At 43.5% G+C, this 24,165-nt stretch overlaps 1 protein-coding gene across 5 annotated transcripts in view; it reads right to left on the reverse strand.

Annotated features, from left to right (window-relative positions):
- Nucleotides 1-12,645: 12,645 nt before the first annotated feature.
- tsnare1 (T-SNARE Domain Containing 1) overlaps nt 12,646-24,165 on the reverse strand; it is a 111,277-nt gene continuing 99,757 nt past the window's right edge. For 3 of the 5 annotated variants that reach the window (XR_013453533.1, XM_040165451.2, XM_040165446.2), the window contains one exon: nt 12,646-13,243. Coding sequence is in view for 1 of the 5 variants with exons in the window: in XM_040165451.2 (XP_040021385.2) it covers nt 13,196-13,243 (48 nt within the window). In the remaining 4 variants the exon portion in view is untranslated. Of the gene's footprint in view, nt 13,244-17,340; nt 17,569-24,165 lie in introns of all 5 variants that reach the window. The other 2 variants (XR_005710251.2, XR_013453534.1) reach the window with 1 other exon arrangement.

Genomic DNA, 24,165 nt, shown 5'->3' on the forward strand with positions numbered 1-24,165 from the left:
TGTACCGTGTATGAAGAGGGCAGTTTATGCAGGTGGAACGGTCAGTATCTGTCCCACCCTTAATCCCTTCCTTGGTTTAAAACAAGAGCCAATTCCTCAGCTGGGGTGAAGCCTGGTGCTGGTACCCCCCCTAATTCTTAATCAGTTTAGATAAAATATGTGAGCAGGCATCTATTTTTATCTGTTGCCAGGATCTTTTTTGTCCAGTCTTGTTTGTTCTCTATGAACATTAATTGTAGAAAGATATTTGTATAAAGATAGTTTGGCAGGGTAGGCACTTCTTTAATAAACATGTATTCATATTTTTACTGTTTATTCTTATAGTTATATATTCAATATGTGCGTTATTTGCCGGTGCAGTGCGACCGTAGTCCTGAGTTTCATACACTTCTCAGGGTTTCCACAAGGAGATCTTGCGAAGTGTTTTTCCGCCTTCCAAGAAGTTAAAGGGCTAACACGTCGCCCGAGTAAAAACAAAATAAGGTGATCTAACATAATTACTCATAAATGGAGACTTTATATATAACAAAAAGCTTATGACTGGACATTATTAACTTCCTCAGCAGCTGTTGCAACTCAATATTGAGAGCAGTGTTGAGTTGACACTTCAACAGCTGATCTTAGCTTCTTCTGATCCTCTAACCTGAAGGACATGTATCATGTTATAATATTATTAGATAATGTAAGTGAAGTGAAGCTATCTTGCTATTTATAGACAAGACAGGTATCAGTGCACCTGCACAGAGTTCCAATATTTGGAAAATCATTAAAGGCCAAATGGATGGATATGGTACATTTGTCATCTACAGAAAATACAGTATTGAGCACTGACAAATAAGTGGACACATATTTCATGTGTGGTAAAATCAAAGTTCGGTTAGGTTAAAAATAGGACAAAGATGAACTCACTTGTTTCTTGTGTCCTGCAGTTGCAGGGACATGTCATTGAATTTATTTGGGTAGAGGAGTTGTTTTTGTTTTGCCGCCTCAAAAACTTTCTGTGGAACAACCCAACCATCATCGTCGTCATCTTCTGAGAGCAAATACGCTCCCTGAATTTCTTTTTTGGAGTTGGGCAGATTGGGGTCTTTTCCATTTCTTTCTTCCATTAAGAATAGCCTGTGACAAAGTGGGTGACAACTCACCTTTGTCCCCATGGTGGTATGTGGGTTGAATGCTTGCCATACTCTGCAGGTGTGCTGGAGGCTAGAGGAGAGCGCAGGCAGTGAGGCCTGGTGTTTGTGCATGGGATGATGTCAGCAGTGACATCATCGGGTTGGATTGTCATAATGGGTGTCACCTGTGCACATTGATTGACGGCGCTATAAAGGTGGTCTTCCTATGCAACAATAACTTATCCATTATTATACCGGTAACAATGTATTACTTAGTAATGGAAAGCAAACCGACAGGCATAACTTTGACTTCCTCTTTTTCCTTCAGCTCCCGCTTAGGAGCCTCCAACATCATCATCAGGGACCGCCTATGATGACCCGCTTCCTCCATCACTCCAAGAGGAGGTGTCCTTACTTCCCACTTCCGCCCCGCGAACTCCATCCAGGTCCCCTTCCCATTCTTCTTTCACACTGTCCCCCACTTCCCCATCCTCCCCCCGCATGGTGTTCACTGACTACATGAGGTCACCGTTGGAACTGAACTCACCCCTCGCCCCACTTTCTCTCCTATACCGCGTCATCGACAGCCCCGTGTCCCTCCCCCACCTCCACTAGGTCTCGCCACACATCCCCTGGGTCCCCCAGCTGATAAAGGTAATAACGGATATGTTCTGGGTCCAGGCTACAAGGATAACGACAAGGATTCCCTCCAGGAGAAGTCGGGGCCCTGTATGCAGTTCCCCTTAATTCCTGTCCTGATAGTTTATAGGAAAAAAAAAGGTTAGGCTGTGAAGTGACAAAAGTAAATCCGCAAATGTATCAAATCTAACATTCAGCCTGTCCAAATACATGCAGCAATTAAAGATCCTGTGTAGGATAAGCGGTTTGATGATGGATGGATGTTTCTTGTTTCTTGAGTTTTTCAGATGGTTCCTGAGATTTAAATTGTCAGAATTGTCACTCTTCATGCTTCATATTTGGATAAAATGTTCATTAAAAGCTTCTTTGTTTGCAGGACAAACATGCTGTCTTCTAACCCCTCTCTCTCTCTCAACCCATTCCATCACCTCAAAATAAAAGCCTGGGCGATGATTTGTACCTCAACAACGAACCTGAGAATGAAGTTGTTTTTCTTAACATACTACTACACCTCATACTGCAACTACTATTACAAACACTCCTACCTCAAGTATTTGTACTGCTATTAAAACTAAAATTACTACGACAATAATAGTACTACTCTTGAATTGTCTTGAATAGGATTCATTTGCATTCTTCTATCATCTAACTTTAAAAAGAATGTCTGTGTAAATGGTTTTCTGAGATACGCAGTTTGTCTAATACATTCAGTCGACTTTACACTCAGCCAAACTGTTAGCAGCACTTTGTTGGCTTGGGCACTGAACTAGCAATAACTAAGACTATGTTATTCCAGGACATTTCCAAGACAGTATACTGGTCTACTGCATGCGAGTACACAATCCCACTGAAAGCCATACCATGCAACTTATTTCATATGCAAACTCCTTCCTCATCACCATTCTGTGGGCATTGGGCCATTGACCTAACACACATGTCACACTCACAAAGCAGTGACTTCTGGCTTCATTATTTCTTCCTTTGAAGCACATGAGGACAACTTTTCTAACTCCAAAATAATTGGATGTTTGATTCATACAAATTGTTGTTTGGTTCCCTGACTACTTCATGGCCCTCACTAGCTTGCAGCCCTTTGTGCAGCATATTGCTTTGAAAAATGATCAAAGACATGAGTTAAAGCTTTGGGGAACAGTCACAGAAACACAGTGGCTGTTAAAGGCCTTTGACCCTACCTGTTTGCCGCAACAGTATTGCTCTCAGAGGACAGATGCTAACTGTACTGGAGGAAGCCAGGACCAGGCTGATTTCTCTTCACTGAGGGCCTCATGTTTAGCACCCACTTCAGGCGCTTTTATTTTGCACTGTGCGCGTACTTCAAAAGTCAAATTGCGCTTTCCACGTCATGCATATGTATTCACGGGAGTGTCAGGGGGAAAGTGGGAGTTTCACCAGATAGGAGGGGATGTGCAATGTGCGCCTACTTATGTATTCCGCGGGATGTAAAGAAACCGCCCATGGGAGAGCGCCTCCGTTTTGCTCTGAAAATTCTGTAATCAAGAATGCAGGTTTCCTCTCATATCCCTTCTGGGCCCTATTCCTCATGCGTGGTTCGACTAAGTCGCTCAAATGTCCTATTAGTCAGCGGGATAATTGCGCTTGCGTGTTCTAAGTTAGAAAATCCTGGTTTCGGTGATCAACTCGTCCGCCTTCTAACAGTACGACGGCAAATAAACTCAAAGGAAGATCTTTTGTCATCTAGCCGACGCTTTTATCCAAAGCAACTTACAATAAGTGCATTTCAACCATAAGGATACAACCTCAAAATAAACAAGAAACTGCATCTCCATCAAATAATACATTTTACAACTTGCTATAAAATGTACTTATAATGGCTTTTTTATTCTGAAGAGGTGTATCTTTAGTCTGAAGATGTGAAGGCTCTCCGCGGTCCTGATGTCTTCAGAGACCTCCTTCCACCATTTAGGAGCAGGACAGCAAAGAGTGGTGATCTAGTCGAGGGTTTTGCTCTCAGTGAGGAGGAACAAGCAGTTTATCACATGCAGAGCGGAGAGTGAGGGTCGGGATGTCGGGTTGGACCAGGTCCTGGATGTAAGCTGGACCCCATCCATTCACAGCATGGTACGTGAGCACCAATGTGAACTGTGTGGAAGGTTAGAGACCAGTCTAGCTGCTGCATTCTGGATGAGCTGCAGAGGTGGAATGGTGGTAGCAGGGAGACCTGCCAGGAGGGAGTTGCAGTAGTCCAGGCGGGAGATGACAAGAGCCTGAATCAGTACCTGCGCTGCCTTCTGAGTGAGAAGGGGACGTAATCTCCTGATGTTGTAGAGCGTGTATCTACAGGATCGTGTTGTTGCAGTGATCCTGGTAGTCAGGGAGAGTCGGCTGTCGAGTGTGACGCCGCGGTTCCTAGCAGTCAAAGTGGGCATTAGCACGGAGTTGCCAAAGTTAACAGTCCTGGGTGGGAGAACCTAACTTCTCCCGGAAAGAGAAGTAGTTCATTCATGTCGGGGTTAATTTAATTTCAGATGGTGAGCGGACATCCACGGAGAGATGTCAGTCACAGGCAGAGATCCGCGCCGCCACCTGGGTGTCCGAGTGAGGGAAGAAGAGAATTAGTGTATTTGGTGTCATCGGCACAGCTGTGGTAGGAGAAGCTATGCAACCAAATTACAGTTACACCCAGGGTACTATACTGCTACTATACATTCTTCATCCGTTATATTTAACAGCTTGTTCATGTCTTCTCCTCTATGGGTTAGGGTTAGTTAACTATCTACACCTGACAATCTTATCCCTAAACCGACAGGAGGCTGCCTCTTATTGACGACCCCGAGTGGCTGACGATATTGATAGTCCATTTAAAGTGTCTCCATGCTGTTTACGGGGATGCGTGTGAGCGCGCCTGCATCCAAGTTACTGACACAAAGCCTGTTTTAGTTGACATCTGGATAAATACCTCTCAGAGCTCCTCAACTCCTCTCACACTGCATTCCCACGCTCCTTTAGCCTACCAACGGCCTTCTAAAGAGCATGAAAATGTCACATATCCAAACACTGATTTATGGAATCAACAACCGTAACTGACAATAAGCTGTTGAGCCAAATTAATATTTACAACCGTAAGCGCCATGACAGTAGGCCCTGTGTCCTCTTTTATATGGCTCCGCTATGCATGTGGGTTCTTACATTCATTAAGGATTTTTCTGTATGAAAAATGGCCTTGTATTAAGAAACTATTTGTGAATGTCATGTGAAAATTGAATTTGCTGATGTATTGTGAGTTACAAGAGAATTTCACGTGTCCCCTGCAACATTTTGACGCACACCTTCAGTGGGTTTGACCTCATTTTTGGATTTGTATAAAAATTATATATATATGAATATATAAATATATATATAATATATATCTAAAAAAAAAATATATATATATATATATATATATATATATATATATATATATATATATAGACAATGACGCGACAAGAGACACACACAGCTTAAATACACTTTGTTCGCTGGTGCACTTCATTTTTAATTTATAAATATTTTTTACTTTTCCTTTATTTTTAAACCAACCCATAGCATTATATTTTATTTCTCTTGCACTGTTGTCGTCCATTGTCGTACTGTCTGTACGTCTGCTGTTATGCACCAACCGCCAAGTCAAATTCCTTGTATGTCTGACATATTATGGCAATAAATGTTTCTGATCTTTCGGCCTGCAGTTACGAGAGGAAAGGGCGGCAGTAATAAGTTGACAGACGTGAACCACTCTTCCTTGGAGACAGAACGCAAGGCGTCTGCTGTGCTCTACATGTGCAATTGCAACACTGCAGGACTTAGACTTCAGGCCGATGACTGTACATAGTCCGAAGCCTCTGAAGTATTACCCCCATGGGGTGTGACAGGGGGTCCAGCCTTAATAGTTCCCCCAGCTAGGACCTAACTCCTGGCTCAGGGCTAAGGGCTAAGGATTTTGCCAGTACGGTGATATTGGCTATTGCGACTCGGCTGCAGGCCGGTATTGGAATTAAGGCTTATACCCTTGGGATAGGGTAAAAAAACACCCTGGGGTCTGATGAACTGCCCAGTAACCAAAGGCTGGCCCTGAGACCTCATTTCTTGGCCACCCTGCTTGGAGGTTTTTACAACGATTGGGCCCCAGGTTCGGCGGTTGCCTGGGGGAAACGTATGGTAGGGTTGCATGGGTACAAGCCGGCATCTAGGTGGCCTGTGTCAGTTACTGGGGTTAGCCGGGGGCTGAGGAGGGCCAAAGTGGAACCCCATAGATATGCTGGCATGTTCCCGTGAAGAAACAGAACTGCTGTCTGCCCAGGCAATCTACAATACTCTGCTGAGGCACCTGGTTTAACAGCAGGAAAACACCTGTTGTGAAATATCACTGAGGCCACTGGCGAAAGCGCCAAAAGGTAGCCTGCTGCAGCAAAGTTGAGAGGGCAAGCGTGAGGTGGAAAGGGGAGATGAGGCTCACCACCCTGCTGTGTCATCAGCCTTCAGGCTGAAGAGGAGCAATACAGGTCCCATAGCCTGGAGAGTTAAAAGTGACCACTAGTTAATGCAGCTTTCTTGAGCGAGGGCACTCTGGGCCTGCAGAAAGCAGGACAAAAGACATTCCTGGCAGTGAAGAGGGAGTGAAGACACTGCATTCACTGGAATAGTTACTTTAGATATTAATGTCCCACCAGTTAGCTTGAGTGAGATCACTTCTGCTACTGTGGAAGCAGGCAGAAAATATCCTGTCTGTACAGTGAGAGGGGACACTGTGTCTCACCTGGAGCGCGGATACATTGCCAACCGAAAGCTGCACTGTGTAAAAAGGCAGTGGACACCACGTCAATGTCGATTTTAGTCCACATAGCATCTCTGCGAGTTAGCTTGAGCGAGAACAATCCGCTAAGCGATAGTCCCAGTACCAGCTTTCCACTGTGTTAGTTAAGTTATTACCACACACCATCTTCAGATTAGAAAAAGGGACAAAAACGGCTCATGTAAATAGGATTGAGATGGATATAAAAAATGTCAAAGATTGAGCTTATTGTGAGAACAACACATAAAAGGTTCTTGATTTAGTCCAGAGCCACTAATTCGGTCATAATGTCCAGACTTTCTACTGATGTAGATTTATACAGCAGATAGGTATATTCACATTGAACTGAATTGACAGTGAAGGAGAAAATCACTGTTCCATTGAATGGAGCTTATTTAGATAATAACGGTATTGTCTCGGTTAAACAAAAACAAAACTATAGACACAGTTCACTACAGAGAGGAATACATCACCAATATTTGATAAACAACAATTAAGCTAAAAGCCACATCAATATGTAAGATGGAAGCTATGGAAATACCAAGGGGGTGTTTAATGAGTTTCAAGCCACAGGACCTGGACGATGCATCTCTACCCCTGCTGGCCCAGAATGGTATGACCCACATGGCACAGAAGAGGAGAGCCCTCCTGTCAACAACCCTAACCTGAGCCGCGTCAAAGGAAATAACGTGAGCAGGCTGGACACCAGTCATCCCGTCGAGAGGAAGGACTTCCCTAGCCCAGACTCAGAGCAGGACCAGAAGCAAGACCAGGACCGATCCAGAAAGCCCCAAGCAACCCTTCAGTCTCCCTTTTTCGATGGACAGTCCAATTCCCAGAACACCTTACACTAATGGGGCGCCAGCCCAGCACAAGCATAACCTCAGACCCACAGGTCACATCAGTTTCCAGTGCAGGCATCTCCAAGTGTCCAAGCCCCTCTACGGATACTACCCTATCAGGAGGATGATGGTCCACTTCTACACAGCCATCATCAAGTCCATCCTCAGCTCCTCCATCACTGTCTGGTACGCTGCAGCCACAGCCAAGGACAAGGGCAGGCTGCAGCGTGTCCTCCGCTCTGCAGAGAGGGTGATCGGCTGCAATCTGCCGTCCCTGCAGGACTTGTTTGCTTCCAGGACCCTGAAGCGAGCTAAAAAGATCGTGGCCGACCCCTCTCACCCCGGTCAAAACCTGTTTGTGCCCCTTCCATCTGGCAGGAGGCTGAGGTCCATCAGGACTACGACCTCCCGCCACACGAACAGATTCTTCCCGTCGGCAGTCGGGCTCATCAACAGAGCCGGTCCCCCACTGACTGACTATAACATTCCACCGGTCACTCCCCTTCACACTGCACATGTCACTTTAACTGTTATTTTTCACTTTGTCGTCACTTTGTCGTCACTCTGTTGCTTGTTCGCTGGTGCACTTCATGCTTAATATTTTTTAACTTTTTTAATATTTAAAAATTTTAACTTTATTCTCTTGTTTTATACTAACCCATAGCCTTATTCTACTAACTCATTGCATTAGCATTTCATTTTACTTTATTTTATTACTTGTGCACTGCTGTCTTGTTGTCTATTGTTACACTGTCTACTGTCACGCACCAACCGCCAAGACAAATTCCTTGTATGTCTGACATATTTTGGCAATAAATGTTTCCTGATTCCTGATTCCTGACCGTCGGGATCCGAACCTGGGTCTCTGTGTAGCAGGCAGATTGCCTATCACTGTGCTACGAGTGATGATGACTCAGATGCAGAGACAGAGAGAGACGAGTTGTTGGTAGGGAATCAAAAAAGGTTTCTTTACTTGAATAGAGCAGAGGATTCCATGAGGTTTTACAGCAACTCAAAATGCTTCCAGACAACTAAAACCACAGTCTGGGAAATTAACAAAGTAACTAAGGGTGTCCAAAAAAACAACAAAAGATCTCAAGAACCAAAAAAGGATTAACAGAGGTAAAGAATCTAGGCAGAGGTCCTCTTAGAAACTCACGTGGCTAAGCTCAAGGTGTCAACTTCCAAGACTCGGCAAACACAAGGAAACTGGAACACTGAGGACCCTACATGGTCCTTCAGGGTACTGCAGTCCTAAAACCCTGACACTACCCCATGGACAGGAAAAACAGCCAACAAACCATTTAACATAAGAGACACTCTGAGAATGGTCGAGAAACTACCGTCACTTGCACATGGAGGTGAATCACTGCTGAAAGCTCTCTGAAGAACTAGCAGAGAACAGTGACAACGCCTTCTCAGGTTTATTGGACCCATGGTTTAGTAAACACAAACAATTGTTTATTTCTGTGATGTTCTGTGAACAGCAGTCTCTATTATGGCCAGCATTCTATTCCTAGGTCGAAGCTATTGCATCCCTGCATCAGGAATTCATACTGTACACATGACATCCATGATGAAATGTTCCACCCTGGAGTTTTTTCAGTCTAGTTCTTCTCCGACAGATTTGTCGCACCTGTTGCTCTCCTCCCTGATTATTTTTTCACCCAAATTGGTGTGGATTGTGAAATCAAAGTGAATCTTAACCATAGGCCCGCGGCCCCCGATTGGGCCGCGAGCGCCACCTAGAAGGCTGCAAAAAACTTTGAATAAATATTTGTCGCGCAGCCCAAATATATTTAAACTTTGGGTGAAAGAGCAGAAATGGTGTTTTTTCATTTCCACCATCAGGCAGGACCACGGCAGGTGTCAGGACCAGGGTCCAGAAGGAACTATCTATCTACTGAGACCTGCTAGGCAAGAACGCACAGAAAGCTTTCTTATATGTTTTAAGACCTTGCCAAACTATCCTAGATCCGTTTGATTTGGTGGAACGCCAGAACCTCTAAAGTTTCCGCAGTTTCTTTAAGTTCTGGGTTTGAGGGTTATTCCAAACAGCAACCTTCCTTCCTTCAGTAAAGAAATTATGAATCAGGACCTGGAGCCCTTTACTACGGTGGCCCTGAAGTGCAAAACACAACGGCAAATAGGAACACACAACGGCAAATAGGAAAACACAACAAAATTAACTTCTTACGGAAAGGGTAGGGCCTTATAGCAGAGGACGGACCCTTCTGATTGGACAGACGGACTGTCTGTCTTTTAACCCTCTTAATCCCAAGCCTTTCGCCGGCGACGGAAAGTGACATGGAGGATTCAAATTAACTCCTTAACTATTTGCACAATCGGATTCTGAAAGCTGAGAAATGCCGCTTTCTAGATATTATGGCAATCAATAAATCAGTGGCGGGACGAAGAGCCTGTGATGAGGGGGGGAAGTGACACAGCCGGAGAGCCGCAGCAGAAAGTCACGAGAGATGGCGACGTTTTACGAGTCTTAAAAGTGTCCTACTAGTGTTTCACCATTGTTTCGCCGGTGTTTTGTTGTTCAATTACATTTCGGTGTTAAATAAAAGTAAATATAAGTGAGGGGGGGGGTTAACAGGGACGCTACGGGGGGGGGTTACCGCGGACGCTATGGCCCGACATGGCTCGGGGACCAAAGTCTCATTCCATGGCGTGAGGAATTGGATGTGTGGCGGGAGTGTGTGACAAGAGACTGAAATGCATGACTGTCACGCTCAATGCGTGACACTGGAGACACCCTGAGAGCCCTGTATCATTTCCTGTTAAAAGACAGACAGTCCGTCTTTCCAATCAGAAGGGTCCGTCCTCTGCTATAAGGCCCTACCCTTTCCGTAAAGGAATTAATTTTGTTGTGTTTTCCTTTTGCCGTTGTGCTTTCCTATTTGCGTTGTGTTGTGCACTGCAGGGCCACCGTACTGTACACTATTACAAAGAGAACCGGCTGGATTATTTTCCAGGTTGGTTGCGAAAGACTGAAAACCAGGCTTGTCTGACATATCATCCAGCTTAATGTTTAAGGTCTATTAAAAGGCAAGAGTCATAAATAGCTGCCACTCCATCCCCTCGGCCTGTCCGTGATATTAGTTAATTTACTAAAACAGCTTTAGATGACAGGGATCTAATAGCCAGTCCGTGAGGCAGACAGGGTCCGTATAGGGTTAATTATGGTTTGGGTGAGTGACTGCTCAGATGGAAGCGCGTGTAAGACTGCGACTCTGCTTCCTGGTCGGAGCTCTGGGACATGGATTAAGTCCACTAAGAAACTGGTCAGATAGAAATGAGTTCAGCTCCTTCCAAAGTGGGATGGATGCCGTCCCTCCCAATCAGACCAGCTCTCCCCAAAATGTCCGAAGCCCACATTATATACTGGGAACCACCTCGACAACCAGCGGCGCAATGACGACATGCTGATGGCATCAGACACGCTGGCAACAGGAAGTGACGCAACACGCTTACCGTGACAGCAGGTGTCTTCTGTCCGTCCTGAGTTTCTTCATTTTTGAATACAACATAGCCTAGCTGCTAGCTTAGCCTAGATCGCGTAATGTGGTCTGTTTACCACTCCTCCCCGTTCAGTTTGACACATTATTCCTCTGCACAGTTCCTCTGTTTGTTTTACTTCCACAGACTTCACACCCCCAGGCCTCCTCTCCCAGCACAATAGGGGCCCATGCTCCCCAACAACCCCCCACATCCTCCATCACATTGACGCCTCTCTCCATTCCGGAGAGGGAAGTCAATAGGATATTTAAATCACAGAACCCCGGAAAGCAGCCGGCCCAGACTGTGCTGCTCCCTCCATTTTGTAGCATTGTGCTGATTAGCTGTTTTCATACATTTATTTAAGAATGAATTCATTTCCTGTATTTATTTGTACATTCTGGGATGCAATGTAGAGAATTGTGCAAAACAACAGCCGACTACAGCACATTGATTGAGAGTTGATTCTGCTTCATGCTGCTAGGAAGTTTATCCCAGGTTTTCAAGAACAAAGTTGAGTGCTTCTGCGGGTTGGGGGGATGTAGTGGGGAGAGGTTCAAGGCAATGTAAAGGAGACTCCCACTTGGTTTGATGTCATTGACAAAACCCCGGAACATTTAGAACAATTAGTATTAATTAATTACAGGAATCTTAAAAAAAAGTTTGTGGGTTGGTAGACGTGCCACACAGCCACATTACCGCGAATAAGCAGTATCAAATTGAAATTTTCATGTTATGAACCCTTCAGTTGTCTTGAACACTGTTCTGCTCTTCTGACAGATCTGATAAAATACAGCAGTAACACAATAGAGCTCAGAGGCCACAATGTTTTATTTGTCCACTCCTCTTATCCTTGCCTCCTTTACTAGCATCTGAGATGTGTTGCTATTGTGGGGAGAGAAGGGGAGGAAAGAAACAAAGAATGTACTAATAGAAGCATCCTCTAGAAGAGGGACAACCCCTCCTTTGATTTGGCAGTGCCCACAAAGGTTGAAGATCTAACCCCTTTTTAATAGAAGATAAATAAGAATAGCTTCAAACTAGGTTCAAACCATTAAATCACCTTCTTAAGAAGTTTTAAGGTGACACACCTAAGCAGAAGTTTGCCACAAAACTGTATGTGATACAACTCTCCTCTTTCTTCCAATATCAAAACTTCTGATTAATGATTTCACACCTGGTTGAGTAGACTTTTTCAAACAAATTTAGATATAGATTATAACACATCACAGTTTTGATAACCAGGTGAGCTCAACGTTGTATCCTCTTTACGGCTCCTAAGAAGTCTAGTTCTGGCTAAGACCTTACTCATATTTAACAGAAACATTTTTTCTGTGTTGCACCGTGTGTTTTTTTCCGGCTGTCTTTGTGATGCTGCATGTATCACTATTTATCTCTCTTTGCCTTTTTGCTGCACTTGTCCACTTGTAACCTGAGTTTGGCAACAGGGGGTGGTTCGACTTTTTTTTAAGGTGGGTGGGTTTGGGAACCACTGCTCTAAGGATAAGCTGTATACAAGATGACTCACTGGTGTTATAGTGTAGTAGTAGTTGAGCTGATCTTGGGCTCATTTGACATGGAGCGTGGAGCTGCATTAAATCCCCTAAAATTTTGGACGGGAGGAATTCTTGAAAACCAAGCTAATCAGATGCCAAGACACAGAGCAACGGGATTTATTATTTAGTTTTTCTACTATTTTATAGCTTGGCAAAACAGAAAACACAAGCACAACTTTCTGTTGATGTCAAACTTTATTTGGGAAGATGTATTTGATCAAACAACATTTACCAATTTTCAGCTACAATATCTGATTAAATTACACTAACAAACAACAAGTCCGCATCAGTAAAAATGCATTTAATAATGAGAGAGGACTGTGAAGATCAATGGGCCTTATCCGTTCTGATCTCACAGAAAAACATGAGCGTGATTTGGTGCCACAAATTAGATAGAAATATGTGGACATGGTCAAGGTCAATTAAGAGAAGTTGTTGTGGACACAAACCACATATTGTTAGGAGGTAGAGGTCATTTTTTAGGTAGAAGCTGAAGGTCACTAATATACACCCTCTGCAGGACCGACCAAGACAATGCAGCTCGTGCCTCTGATGTATCTAAGATCACATGTTTGACTTTATGAAAATCTTTAAGCCACAGACCAAAAAATTAAGAAATAAAAAGAAGCTCATGAGGCCTGATGCACATGAGGCAGGGATGATGGAGTAGAGACGTTGTTGCAGGTAAGCTCCCTTCTACTGGAAACCAGCTGCTCAGGTCAGGGATCAGACTTTGCTGGAGCGCAATGGCAACAAGGTAATGACAGCAGCTACCTGTAAAACACAAGCAGAATAGACAACAGGCATCAATCACCCAGCAGACACCAGCGCCTCCATGCTTAGTAACCCTCAGCATGCTCAGCCATCGCAAAGCACATGGAGGATGCTGAGCTCTTAGAAGAGCAGCTGCCCCGTGCTTGTTATGCCCTTTCATTTGTGAATTATTAATCTGTAAGAAACCAATTTGTTCTTTTTATTCCAAAGGTGTCACGGGTTGCGGAAAGTAATTTATGATTGGTGGTCAACTGCAGATTTTTAATTAAGTCCAGGCCAGAGTTCACACTGCTACAGATGGAAGTGGTTCATTAATCACCGACTAGCAGACTAGGTGGATACATAAAAGGCCAAAGCGCATCACTTTGATCTGAATTACAGTTAATTGTCGGCCAACAGGAAACACGCAAGTGAAGTGAGCCCTGCTAGGGAAGAGGAATGTCTTGAATCTTTGACAAACAATCATATCAAAAATATATACTTTTAAATCCATTCAAGGCTTTCGCAATATTTGTATTACATCTTATGTCATCAACAAATAGATGTACAACAGTAAGTACCTGGTGGGCGCAGTCTGCTGATGTAGCTGGTTGGTGGCACAGTAGTTTGATACATTAGCCCAGGCGGGACCCCAATATCTCTCAAATGCATACTGTGGCAAACCAGGAGGGAGGGGCCAAGCCAAGACGGTGGATCAGGTTGGGGGGGTTGGGAGAGGAGGTGTATTACCCAGTGCATCAACCCAATCAAGAAGTGACATGGACATAGAGGGTGACTGAACAGCAGATGAGGGGGAACACCGTTAGCAAGTCCGACAACCGGGAACTATTACTGTCCCTTCACGCCTCTCCTCTGCTTTTCCACAGGACAAGTCGCCGAGGACCTAAGACCCCAACCAGGAAGAATCTTTTGGTTTTGGTTCAACACTAGTCCCTTTCCCCTACGTTATCTATTAAAAGGATCATTTTTGTTATCGGACGAATGTATCGATCAACCTGATTCTGAAATCTTTTTACCACAATACCTCCAATTAACGACTGAGCATTTGCCACACTGAAGTCTGCATCATGTGCAGTGCTTGTAGCTCAGCACTGCTGGAGTACCGGTGTGCAATGGCATACTAGAGGCTGAGAACGCTCGCGTAGGTGACTAAGAGGTACGTCTGCACACACAAAGGATGAAGAAAGGAACCGCTGAGCCCAGACAGATATCCGTGAACTAGAGGAGTCATCATGGCACAGATTGTTAAGAAAAGTTTTCTGGAAGAGAAAAGAGACTCCAATGCAACCCTTAAGGGAAAATAGGAGATTGACTTTAATACATGCAAGTTCAATGGGAAAATCAGCACAGGAAAAAGTCCCCAAAAGAAAAACCCTTCGATGGGGAGAAAAAAAGGGAAGACATTTTGCACCAGAGGAGGATCCCTCTCCGGGGATGGACAGACTGTGATGCATGTAATGTGTACAGAATGTCAACGTAAAAGGTCTGCGATATGTTCCAATTGATACGACAGAAATTATTCCAAAACACATATCATGGTTTTGAATTCTTCATGCGTTCATGAACATCTCCTGCTTGTCAACGAAGAAAAAAGAGGATCTTCCTTTGAGTTTATTTGCCGTTGTACTGTTAGAAAATCATGATTTTGGCGTTTGAATTCCAACGGCCACGCGGAATCTGGTTCAAATCAACAAGATTGTTTGTGTGTAGATCAGCCTTTGAGAAACCGAGATTTCAATCTTATTATTCTATTATTAATATAGGACATTTGACCGACTTAGTTATACATGGACCATACAGATCCAGAATCCTAAATTAACAGCGTTATTCTTCCCCAATTCCCAGCAGGCTAGCCTTACATGGCCGAGTCCTTAGGGTCTACTAGTTTCATGTCATACCAACGTAGTTTTTGCTAATAACAAAATCCTGCTGAGCCCGCAAACTAAACTTCCCAAAAGACAGCACGTCTGCCAGGCGCATCTGCTTGCTGTCAGATTGCTGTTGATGATTACCTTTAAGAAAAGCCATCACTAAACACAGGCAGTCTTCTGTATCCTCATACCAGCCAACATGTGATAATTTTGAAACATGTCTCCAACCCATGACCTCCAGTGCTGTAGTGGTAAAATTAGAGGTGGGCAAACTCTGGGTAAATTTTGTGATAATACAGACCTCGACGCGATGCGAAGCAACGCAATGTGAAGCGTCGCGACTCTGTAAGGCTGTCCTGGCTATATTGCATTATGTTAAATGTTAAATTTAAGAAAACAGTAAAGAAAAGTATGTCAACACAACACACCAACACAATTGCAGATTAAGAACTATCTACATACGGAGTCTCCTTTTTACAGTAGTGCCCAGAGGGCCTCCTTGTCCTCCACGTCAGGTCCTGCCTTGCACAGAGGAGCCATGAACCCCAGAACACGTGTTCTGGGGTTCATGGCTCCTGGGGTTCATGGCTCCTCTGTGCTTCTCTCTCTATTGGACCTGGTGTTTCTCCTCTCCCTGTGCTCTCTGCATCATTGCCTGTCCTCTCACTGCCTGAAAAATATGTTGAATTAAGAGTTAACCAGTTAAACAGCCTGTCAATTACACTGACAACATAAGTTAAAGGAACACTCATGTACTACCTATGTCATCAGAAATAGCCCATACAGCAGGTTTTTTTCACATTGAGAACTGACTTGTTTTCTAATCTACGCGTCACCAGGCGTTTTTCTTGTCCTTTTACCGTGCACGACCAGCGAACACAGAGCGCGCGACTACTACCCCCCTCCCCGTCAGTCGTTCCGTCCGCATCGACTACTACCCCCCCCCCCCCTCCGGTCGGTCGTTCCGCCCGCAACGACTACTACCCCCCCCCCGTCGGTCGTTCTGCCCGCATCGACTACTACCCCCCCCCCCGTCGGCCGTTCCGCCCACAACGACTACTACCCCCCGCAGTCGGTCGTTCCGCCCGCAACGACTACTACCCCCCCCCGTCGGTCGTTCCGCCCGCAACGACTACTACCCCCCCCCGTCGGACCTTCTCGCTGGGCTGATCCACAGCGTGTATGTGCCTCCTGGATCCTGATTGGTGTCGTTGCTGCAGCCGTAAGGCACTAATTGGATGCTCACAGACCGTAATACAGCGCAGATGAACATGATTCAGACTACGGCGTTTATATGTTCAACAGTAAGAAACGTAGTCTTAGCTGTTTTAAAATTACACCAATTTTATTTCGGATTATTGCAACGGAAGAATACAAGGCGCAGGGAACTTTGAGGTGCGTAAACGCTATTTCCAAAATTCTAGAGGTGCGTAAACGGCGTTTACGTGCGTTTATCCTCCACTACAGCCCTGCTGACCTCCGATCAGTCCCTTTCAAATAATTATTAAATGAGCCAAAACCTCATATTTTAGATCCACTTATAATGGCTGCCACTTACTGACCACACACAGACACACACAATTCAATTAGAGGTCGAGAGAGAGAGAGAGAGAGAGAGAGAGAGAGAGAGAGAGAGAGAGAGAGAGAGAGAGAGAGAGAGAGAGAGAGAGAGAGAGAGAGAGAGAGAGAGAGAGAGAGAGAGAGAGAGAGAGAGAGAGAGAGAGAGAGAGAGAGAGAGAGAGAGAGAGAGAGAGAGAGAGAGAGAGAGAGAGAGAGAGAGAGAGAGCAGGAGCGCTGCAGCAAAAACAGAAGCTCAGACGCAAGTTGGATTTCATTTACTTCTGTTTATTATGTTCCTTTTTATTTAGCGTCTTTTATTTCCATTTTTATTCGATTTTAGATAGAAAACTCAATGGCAATACAAGTAAAGAAGATTAAACTGAATACAACTAAGTGACGAAAGAAAATAAATGTGTGTCTCCCACAAGTTCTCCGATGGACTCAAAGGGCTTCAAAACCATGTGTGATAAAGACAAGATTGCATTTGTCGCAGACGGGGCAGAGACAATAAGTTGAATATCAAAGAAGACGATGCAACTGAAAAAAGAGGATTTCTGGTTGTGATTTCTATCCACCTCTAATGTCCGACAAGGGCCTTTTATTCAGCTCATCGTCAGCTTTCATTGACAGAGATTAGGGGTAATTTCTTAAATTGAAAAAACTCACCATCAGATTGAGAAGGGATCAGTGAGAGTGACACAAGAACGGCAGGCACGAGCACAGGGCAATGGAGTGATGAGAGGACTATGAAGTTTGACAGGTGAATGGACAGGACTACATTGCAGAGCTCGACCATGAAAAGACCCGAGGCGTCCGTCACATTGCTGATTTTGTGCCCATCTGCACAATGTTCCAATCCTGACCAACTGTAGGGATGCCAGTTTAGGAGGAAAGCTGGATGGAACAGATTTATGTCAGGGAAGAATATATAGACACACATGGCCTGTGGATGACCACGTACTCCTAATCTTTCTGTTAATTACATGCATAATAGAGGAAAATGTTCCGACCCTTTTTAAAAGCAAACCACATAGAAAGGAGCTGGCAGAACAGCACCCGTAGCAACGCCTTCTGTATGGATGACGTCTGCATCAGAGACGCAGCAGCCATCACATTTACAGGTCATTTAGTTGACGCTTTTATCCAAAGCCACTTACATTACATTTTTAACCCATGGCTTTTTACACTTTTGACCTGGGAGCAATTAGGGGTTAGGTGTCTTGCTCAGGGACACTTCGGACTCTTGGAACATGGGGTGGCCAGGACTCAAACCACTAACCTTACGGTTCCCAGCACACGCTCTCTACCCCTGCGCCATCTCTCTCTGCTCCGGCAGGCAGGCGAACTCTAGCGTTGGATCACGCAGGCTCAGTTCATGTCGGGTCTGGGGACAATTTCTGGGCTATTAGCTCTACTATCAGTCCAATGGCACTTCTCATATGATGTGATGCAGCATTAAGCCACACTCATTTCACCTGTCAAGGTAATCAGTCACAGTCTTAGGTAACCTCAGATCTTCCGCAAAGCTTTGAGCAGTGCATGCTGGGAGCTGAGCAGACACAGTCAGTGGAATGTTTGCTTGTGTTGTGCAATAGAAGGAAGGCTGGCATTTTCATTTGATTGGGGATTAAAGGTCACGAAGAAGTATTTAAACGCTCCTGCTCAACATTGGCGCTAATCACTCCTCCACAGCTGTGTGCCGGAGGAGTCGGCAGAGCGCTCAGATCACCGCTGTCACAGTTTGTTGTCTCCCACTTTACGGTGACAGAGCCTTACCCACCCAGTAATCCCCTCCAGTAAAGTTTGGAGTAAGCTGACGGCACAGAAAAAGATAAATAAGGATTTTAATTTCTCACCATGTAATGAAAAATTGCCGAGCACTTTCTCTCCTTGCTACAGATATCTCCAATGCAGTTTCATTTATCACAATATACAAAGAAATTCCACGTTGAATTTTGGACAGGCTAAAAGTTTAGTTTAGTTAGCCTCTAAGTTTTAAACTAAGAGTCGTTTAACATGTACTAAACTTTCCAGCGCCAGGCTAAGGTAGTATAACATCTGCACGCCCAATAAACTTCTCCCACTTAGAGAACAGAGATTGAGGACGTCAGTGACAAATGTCTTGCATTAACTTTGTTGTTTGTTTTTCCCCCAGAAGATGTGGAATAACAGTATTAAATCAAGTAGTCACTTGGCCATTAATCTCAATGCAGCTGACTAGTCACTCAAAGCTAATGGGGTTTAGAATTTGCATGAGGCGAGTTTAGCCACAAAGCTTCACCAAAGAGGATTGCTGTTCAGACAGAGAGCTTATTGTCACAATTGTTCATAGACATGGATTAACGATACCAGGCCCAAAGAACTCCACTGACTGAGGCAGCAACTCCCAGGTTCCCTTCCACTTGCTCTGATTCCAGTTTCAGAGGGACGGGGATTCAGACAATCTTCAGCACTGGCGGATAAATGTTTCCTATTTGTTTAATTTACACAAACGTTTGTCAAGTGCAAGATTGTTAAGTGTCCGTCAAAAGCCAATCGCGCTTGTTTAATCTATACAGTCAAAGAGTAACTCAAACACGATAATTGAAAAAAGAAAAAAAAAGATTCCCAGACACATTTCCCAAAATATCAGTCTCTTTTTCAATATTTATTCTTTTCATATCATTGCAGCGCCGCAGTTCTCCTAAATTCCTGCTCTGTGTTGTCATCTTAGCATTTTACATCATTTGAATAAGCCTCTTTCAGTGCATGGGTATGTGTTGTTTCATAGTAAGGAAGTAAAGCAGCTTTGGAGTCTAAATATAACACCCACTGCATTAATTCTTCAATATTCATCAGCAGGAAAAAGGTGTTTAAAAAGTGGCTTATAACCATATTTTAAATTCAGCTACAAAACAAAAACATACAGTTATGCTCAAGTTCGACTGCTGTTTGATCAACACATACACATGCACACGCAACTTCAGGACTGCAAAATACTTTAATATCCTTGAGGGCAAAATACTATTTAGTGTACAACTGTCCACATTGTTTTTCTGATCCACAGTTGAATTACAATAGCAACCTGAGGACTGACTCTCGCTTGTATACTGATAGAACAACTGTGACAACAGGCTGTTGTGATGCAACATCAGAAGTGATGAGTTTATTCCCTTGGTGTGTCAGGAATTTATTACATCATTGTCAAAAGTGTAATCCAGCTCTCCAACTGAGCAATTGACAAAGATAAATCTATCCATCCACTGGTGATCCCCGCTGAGGATGACAGGGGGACTGGAGCTAATTACAAATAAAGATTGTTTTAGTCTTAGCTGAAAAGCAACCCATTTGATCCAAACGCTTTTTATATATACACATTTCATAACAGCTTTGCATCCCACTTGCAGGAATTCACAGTGCCTGGCGGTGAAGTGTGGCAAAAACAAAATCTGATTCGGTTCGGGTTAGAAAACATCTGCACAATGAAAAGCCGTAATACCAAACAGTTACAGAATTGATTAGTATACACATATGGGTCAATGTGGCGCAGGGGTAGAGAGGGGGCGCCGGGAACCGCGAGGTTGGTGGTTCGAGCCCCGGCTGCTCCATGTCCCATGTCAAAGTGTCCCTGAGCAAGACACCTAACCCCTAATTGCTCCCCGGGAAAAAAAGCCATGGGTTAAAATTGCAATGTGAGACGCTTTGGATAAAAGCGTCAGCTAAATAACTTGTAATGTATACTTGGAAACAACTAAGACATTCTGAAACGTGTTGATAACCATGTTGTGTAATGTCACAGGTGACATTAGTCTATGAGTATGTCACATGGTTGGAATGAGATGAAATGTCGTAACAGAAGTAGTATAAACAACAAATGAGGAAAAGTCTTCATCCCAGGGGAGTTACACAGACTAAGAGAACCTAAGTCAAGAAGCATTGAAGATGTTCGGGACACAAGCTGCGGCAACAAAATTGCCAATACTAGATTTCTAAAAAAGTTTGATATTGATATTAATGATGCCACATTTATACTTTGTTGTAAACAAAAGTGTGGATGTCTATGAAATTAGGTAAACTCATTTTAGACCAACCTCACATAGTATTTACAGTAACGTTCTGTGAATAACGCCCGTTTGTTTCCATTCCATAATTCTGTATTATACATTGCAGTATCATTGTTATAACCTCTTGTGGCAATTAACAGAGCTTCAGAGTTTAATATTGTTGAAAAATGTGTAATCAAATTAATTGGGATGCAAACCAGTGGAAACATTATTGACGTTGCTATAGTATTTTGGGTTTTTTTCTTCAAATTGAAACTGTTGTCAAATATGCAGCTTTAATAATGCTTGCCTTTATTGCATGTTGAAAAGGTTTTCTATTGGACAAAGTCAGTAACAACGATAGGTCTTAAAACCACTTTTGCGCTTGTGTTCCTAACGTAGGCATATCAAACCCTGTTTGGGTCAGGACACAGCCTGCTCTGTTAGTGACTCCTGATTTATGATCCATCCACATTTTTGTACACGGAAGAGAATAATAGACACTTAGGACTCTCAGCTAATATGTTCACGATGACAAACATTCACAAGAATGTTTGACAGACAAAATTGACCATTTTCTCTATTTTCTGGAATGCTACTAATATTGAAACACAACATTTGAGGGAGGCATGTAATTAAATCCTGATGATTTTTGTCTAATTATGGTACATGATGGAAAGTAAGACTATCAATTAATGTGGCGAAAAGCATGAATGTCTTCACCAACTGTCATGGCAATAATTTACAGTATTGCTCAATACATTTTATACCAAACAGAAAAATGTCAACCTTGTTTTTTTTGGAGATTACTTGCTGGGGCTGTTTGTGTCTTTAATACCATATCATTACAGCAGCACGTAGAAGGCTTCAAAGTAAACCATTAGTTTTATTTAGTATGTTAATACAAACTACCAAGTTTATAATACTGGTAGATGAATCCAGCGTTCTGATTGGTTGGAAATGATTCAGCGATACCTGTTCACATTGACCCGAGCGTTCCACATCACTGCGCACTCAAAGTAACAGGTTAGATTTTGCGCGACCGTTAGTTGACATTTCAGCTCAAAAACACCAAAAATGATCGGTTTTGGCAAATGCGAGCTTTCACAACCGGACAATTCAGGTGGACGTCATGAGCGATGTGAATGAATGAGATTGTGCGAGATCTTGCGAGGAGGTGCATGTTTACATGCACGTACGGGGACTACTGAAATGCGATACACAACGTTAGGTGGCTACAACTCTTTTGTGCTGAAAGGCAGCTAAAGCAATAAGGTACTTCAGGTAGTACTTAAGGTAGTACTTTATCTTCAATAATGTAACAGTTAGAGGGTTGCCGGCCCTCCGTCGGGCCTAACTACACCCCCAAACTCTTCTATTATTGGACGATAAAGTACAGCCTCTCGTACCTTATTGCTTGAATAAACCGCCTTATTGTCATAATGTTACCAACAATAATCGTGCCGACATTCTGCCAGATGCATTCCAGTTCATTTGATTTATTTATCAGCCCCAGACATGGGCACCATTTCCGTAAACCAATCCCATTGGTACTGTCAAACTATTCACCTCTCTTTTGTCATTTCTGGTGCACCACCCCGAACGCCTTTCAATCAGCAGCAAATCCTAGTATATTATAGGATTGCAGCAAACCTTTTCTCCACCACAACCACCAGTGTCTGGACTCGCAAGGGGGGGATATTGACTTGGTTTGTCCTATGGCAGGATGGAGTCTAAGCGCCAAAGCACTATTTCATATTCATACCTGTTTTAAAAAATCATTGTTATATTCAAGTCTCTCCTGATTGAATCCATTAAAGAAATAAAGCTATAGTGTAAGTTCAGCTATGAAGACCATCACCTCCCACTAGTCTCACAGGCCTCTCACTCAAACTGCTCTCCCTCACCAGCAGCACATATTCTACACTGGCTTCCACTGCCAGAGGAGACAGCGGCTCCAAGCCAATAAGCGCAGTGTCAAACCCTCTACTGTCTATCAGCTGTTGCCGTCTCCTTTAAATGTGCTGTATCCCCGCCTCCAGCTTCCTGCTGCCGTCTCACGCGACCCTCCGCCTCCTCATATTCAACACCCCATCTGCACCTCCTGCCAACTGAAGCTAATCATACCCTGCTTTATGGTCTAATTGACTGAGAATGGACCATAATTTACTCAATGAACATCATGCTTAATTGAAGAACATTTCAATTAATCTTTAACTAGAGATGAGACCATCAACGTGTGTTTACTGAGGTAATAAATTAGGTGAGAATTGGGCTTTGGGTTTTTAGATAAGATGTTTTCGCCCAGTACGAATAGGTTAGTCACATAAATGACAAGGGTGACATCAGTGAAACTGGAAGACCTTCTAATGTCAAAGTATTTTCCACTTTGACTAGTATTGGGTACCTTTCAATGCTCAAAAAGCAGGATGGATTGTGGAAGTATCACCACTTCACCACTTGTTGCAGTCTATGGTGTATGTTGTGTTGCAATGGAGTTTCATAACCCACTCTGCCAGTCAGACATATGCAATGACACATAGGGCATTCCTAACTATTAATAAGTGAATGAAAGTAGCACAATTGTGCACAAATGTACTTATTGTAGATGGTTTACAGCAGATGGTGAACAGGTTACCCAGTTGTCCCAACACAATGCACAGTGTAAATTCAGTACATGGCGCTGACATGCACATGGAGAGATCCTACTCCCCAAATGACTTTGTAAACAAGAAGTAAATGCCGTGCCAGTAACATAATTCCTATAAAGGAAGGATTAAGTGTCAGGAAGCAGTTATTGCATTATTTAGAGTGTCATAAAGAGCCAGGCTATGGATTTGATAGCAGAAGCGCCTCAGCAGTTATTTCTGTCATCGTCCCCCTCATTTAACTGATCTATGACTCTTGCTTCTGTTCCCATCGTGCTTTCTCTCACTTTATCTGTCCAGGAAAATAAAATGTGAGGAACAAACTTATTGCCACTGGCCCCTTTGTGAATTGTGTGTGTTGGTTATCCAACACTTAGCTGTTTGAAACAAGTGGTATTCAGTAGTTACTTACACTATTGAACAGCTTACGTAGTGCAATTGCAAGGCTCTCTGCAGTTATTTTAAATATATTTCTAACATATTATAAGTGAAAATATTAACACGCTGTTTAGCAGGTGCAGTGTATAACAAGGTGCTACTCAGGCATTGTGTAGTTATACTTCCCGTCTGATTGTTCCATGCATTAAGATTTCTACAAAACACAAGTTGCCTGGAGACAACTGTTCTTATCAAACATTTGACCGCCACTAACCTCCATTAATTGTCTTTGCAGGAAAAGATGAGCAGTGAAAGGTAAATCTCTCTCTCTCATGCACACACACAAACCAGCTCGACATTGTAAACTGTCAAAGTTTCTTCTCTTATCTCATTTAAAGAGACATATGTGCAAAAGGAAGCATATGTCACTTGCTGACCAGTTT

The sequence above is a fragment of the Gasterosteus aculeatus genome, chromosome 20, assembly GCF_964276395.1.
Source record: "Gasterosteus aculeatus chromosome 20, fGasAcu3.hap1.1, whole genome shotgun sequence".
Classification (NCBI taxonomy): Eukaryota; Metazoa; Chordata; class Actinopteri; order Perciformes; family Gasterosteidae; genus Gasterosteus; species Gasterosteus aculeatus.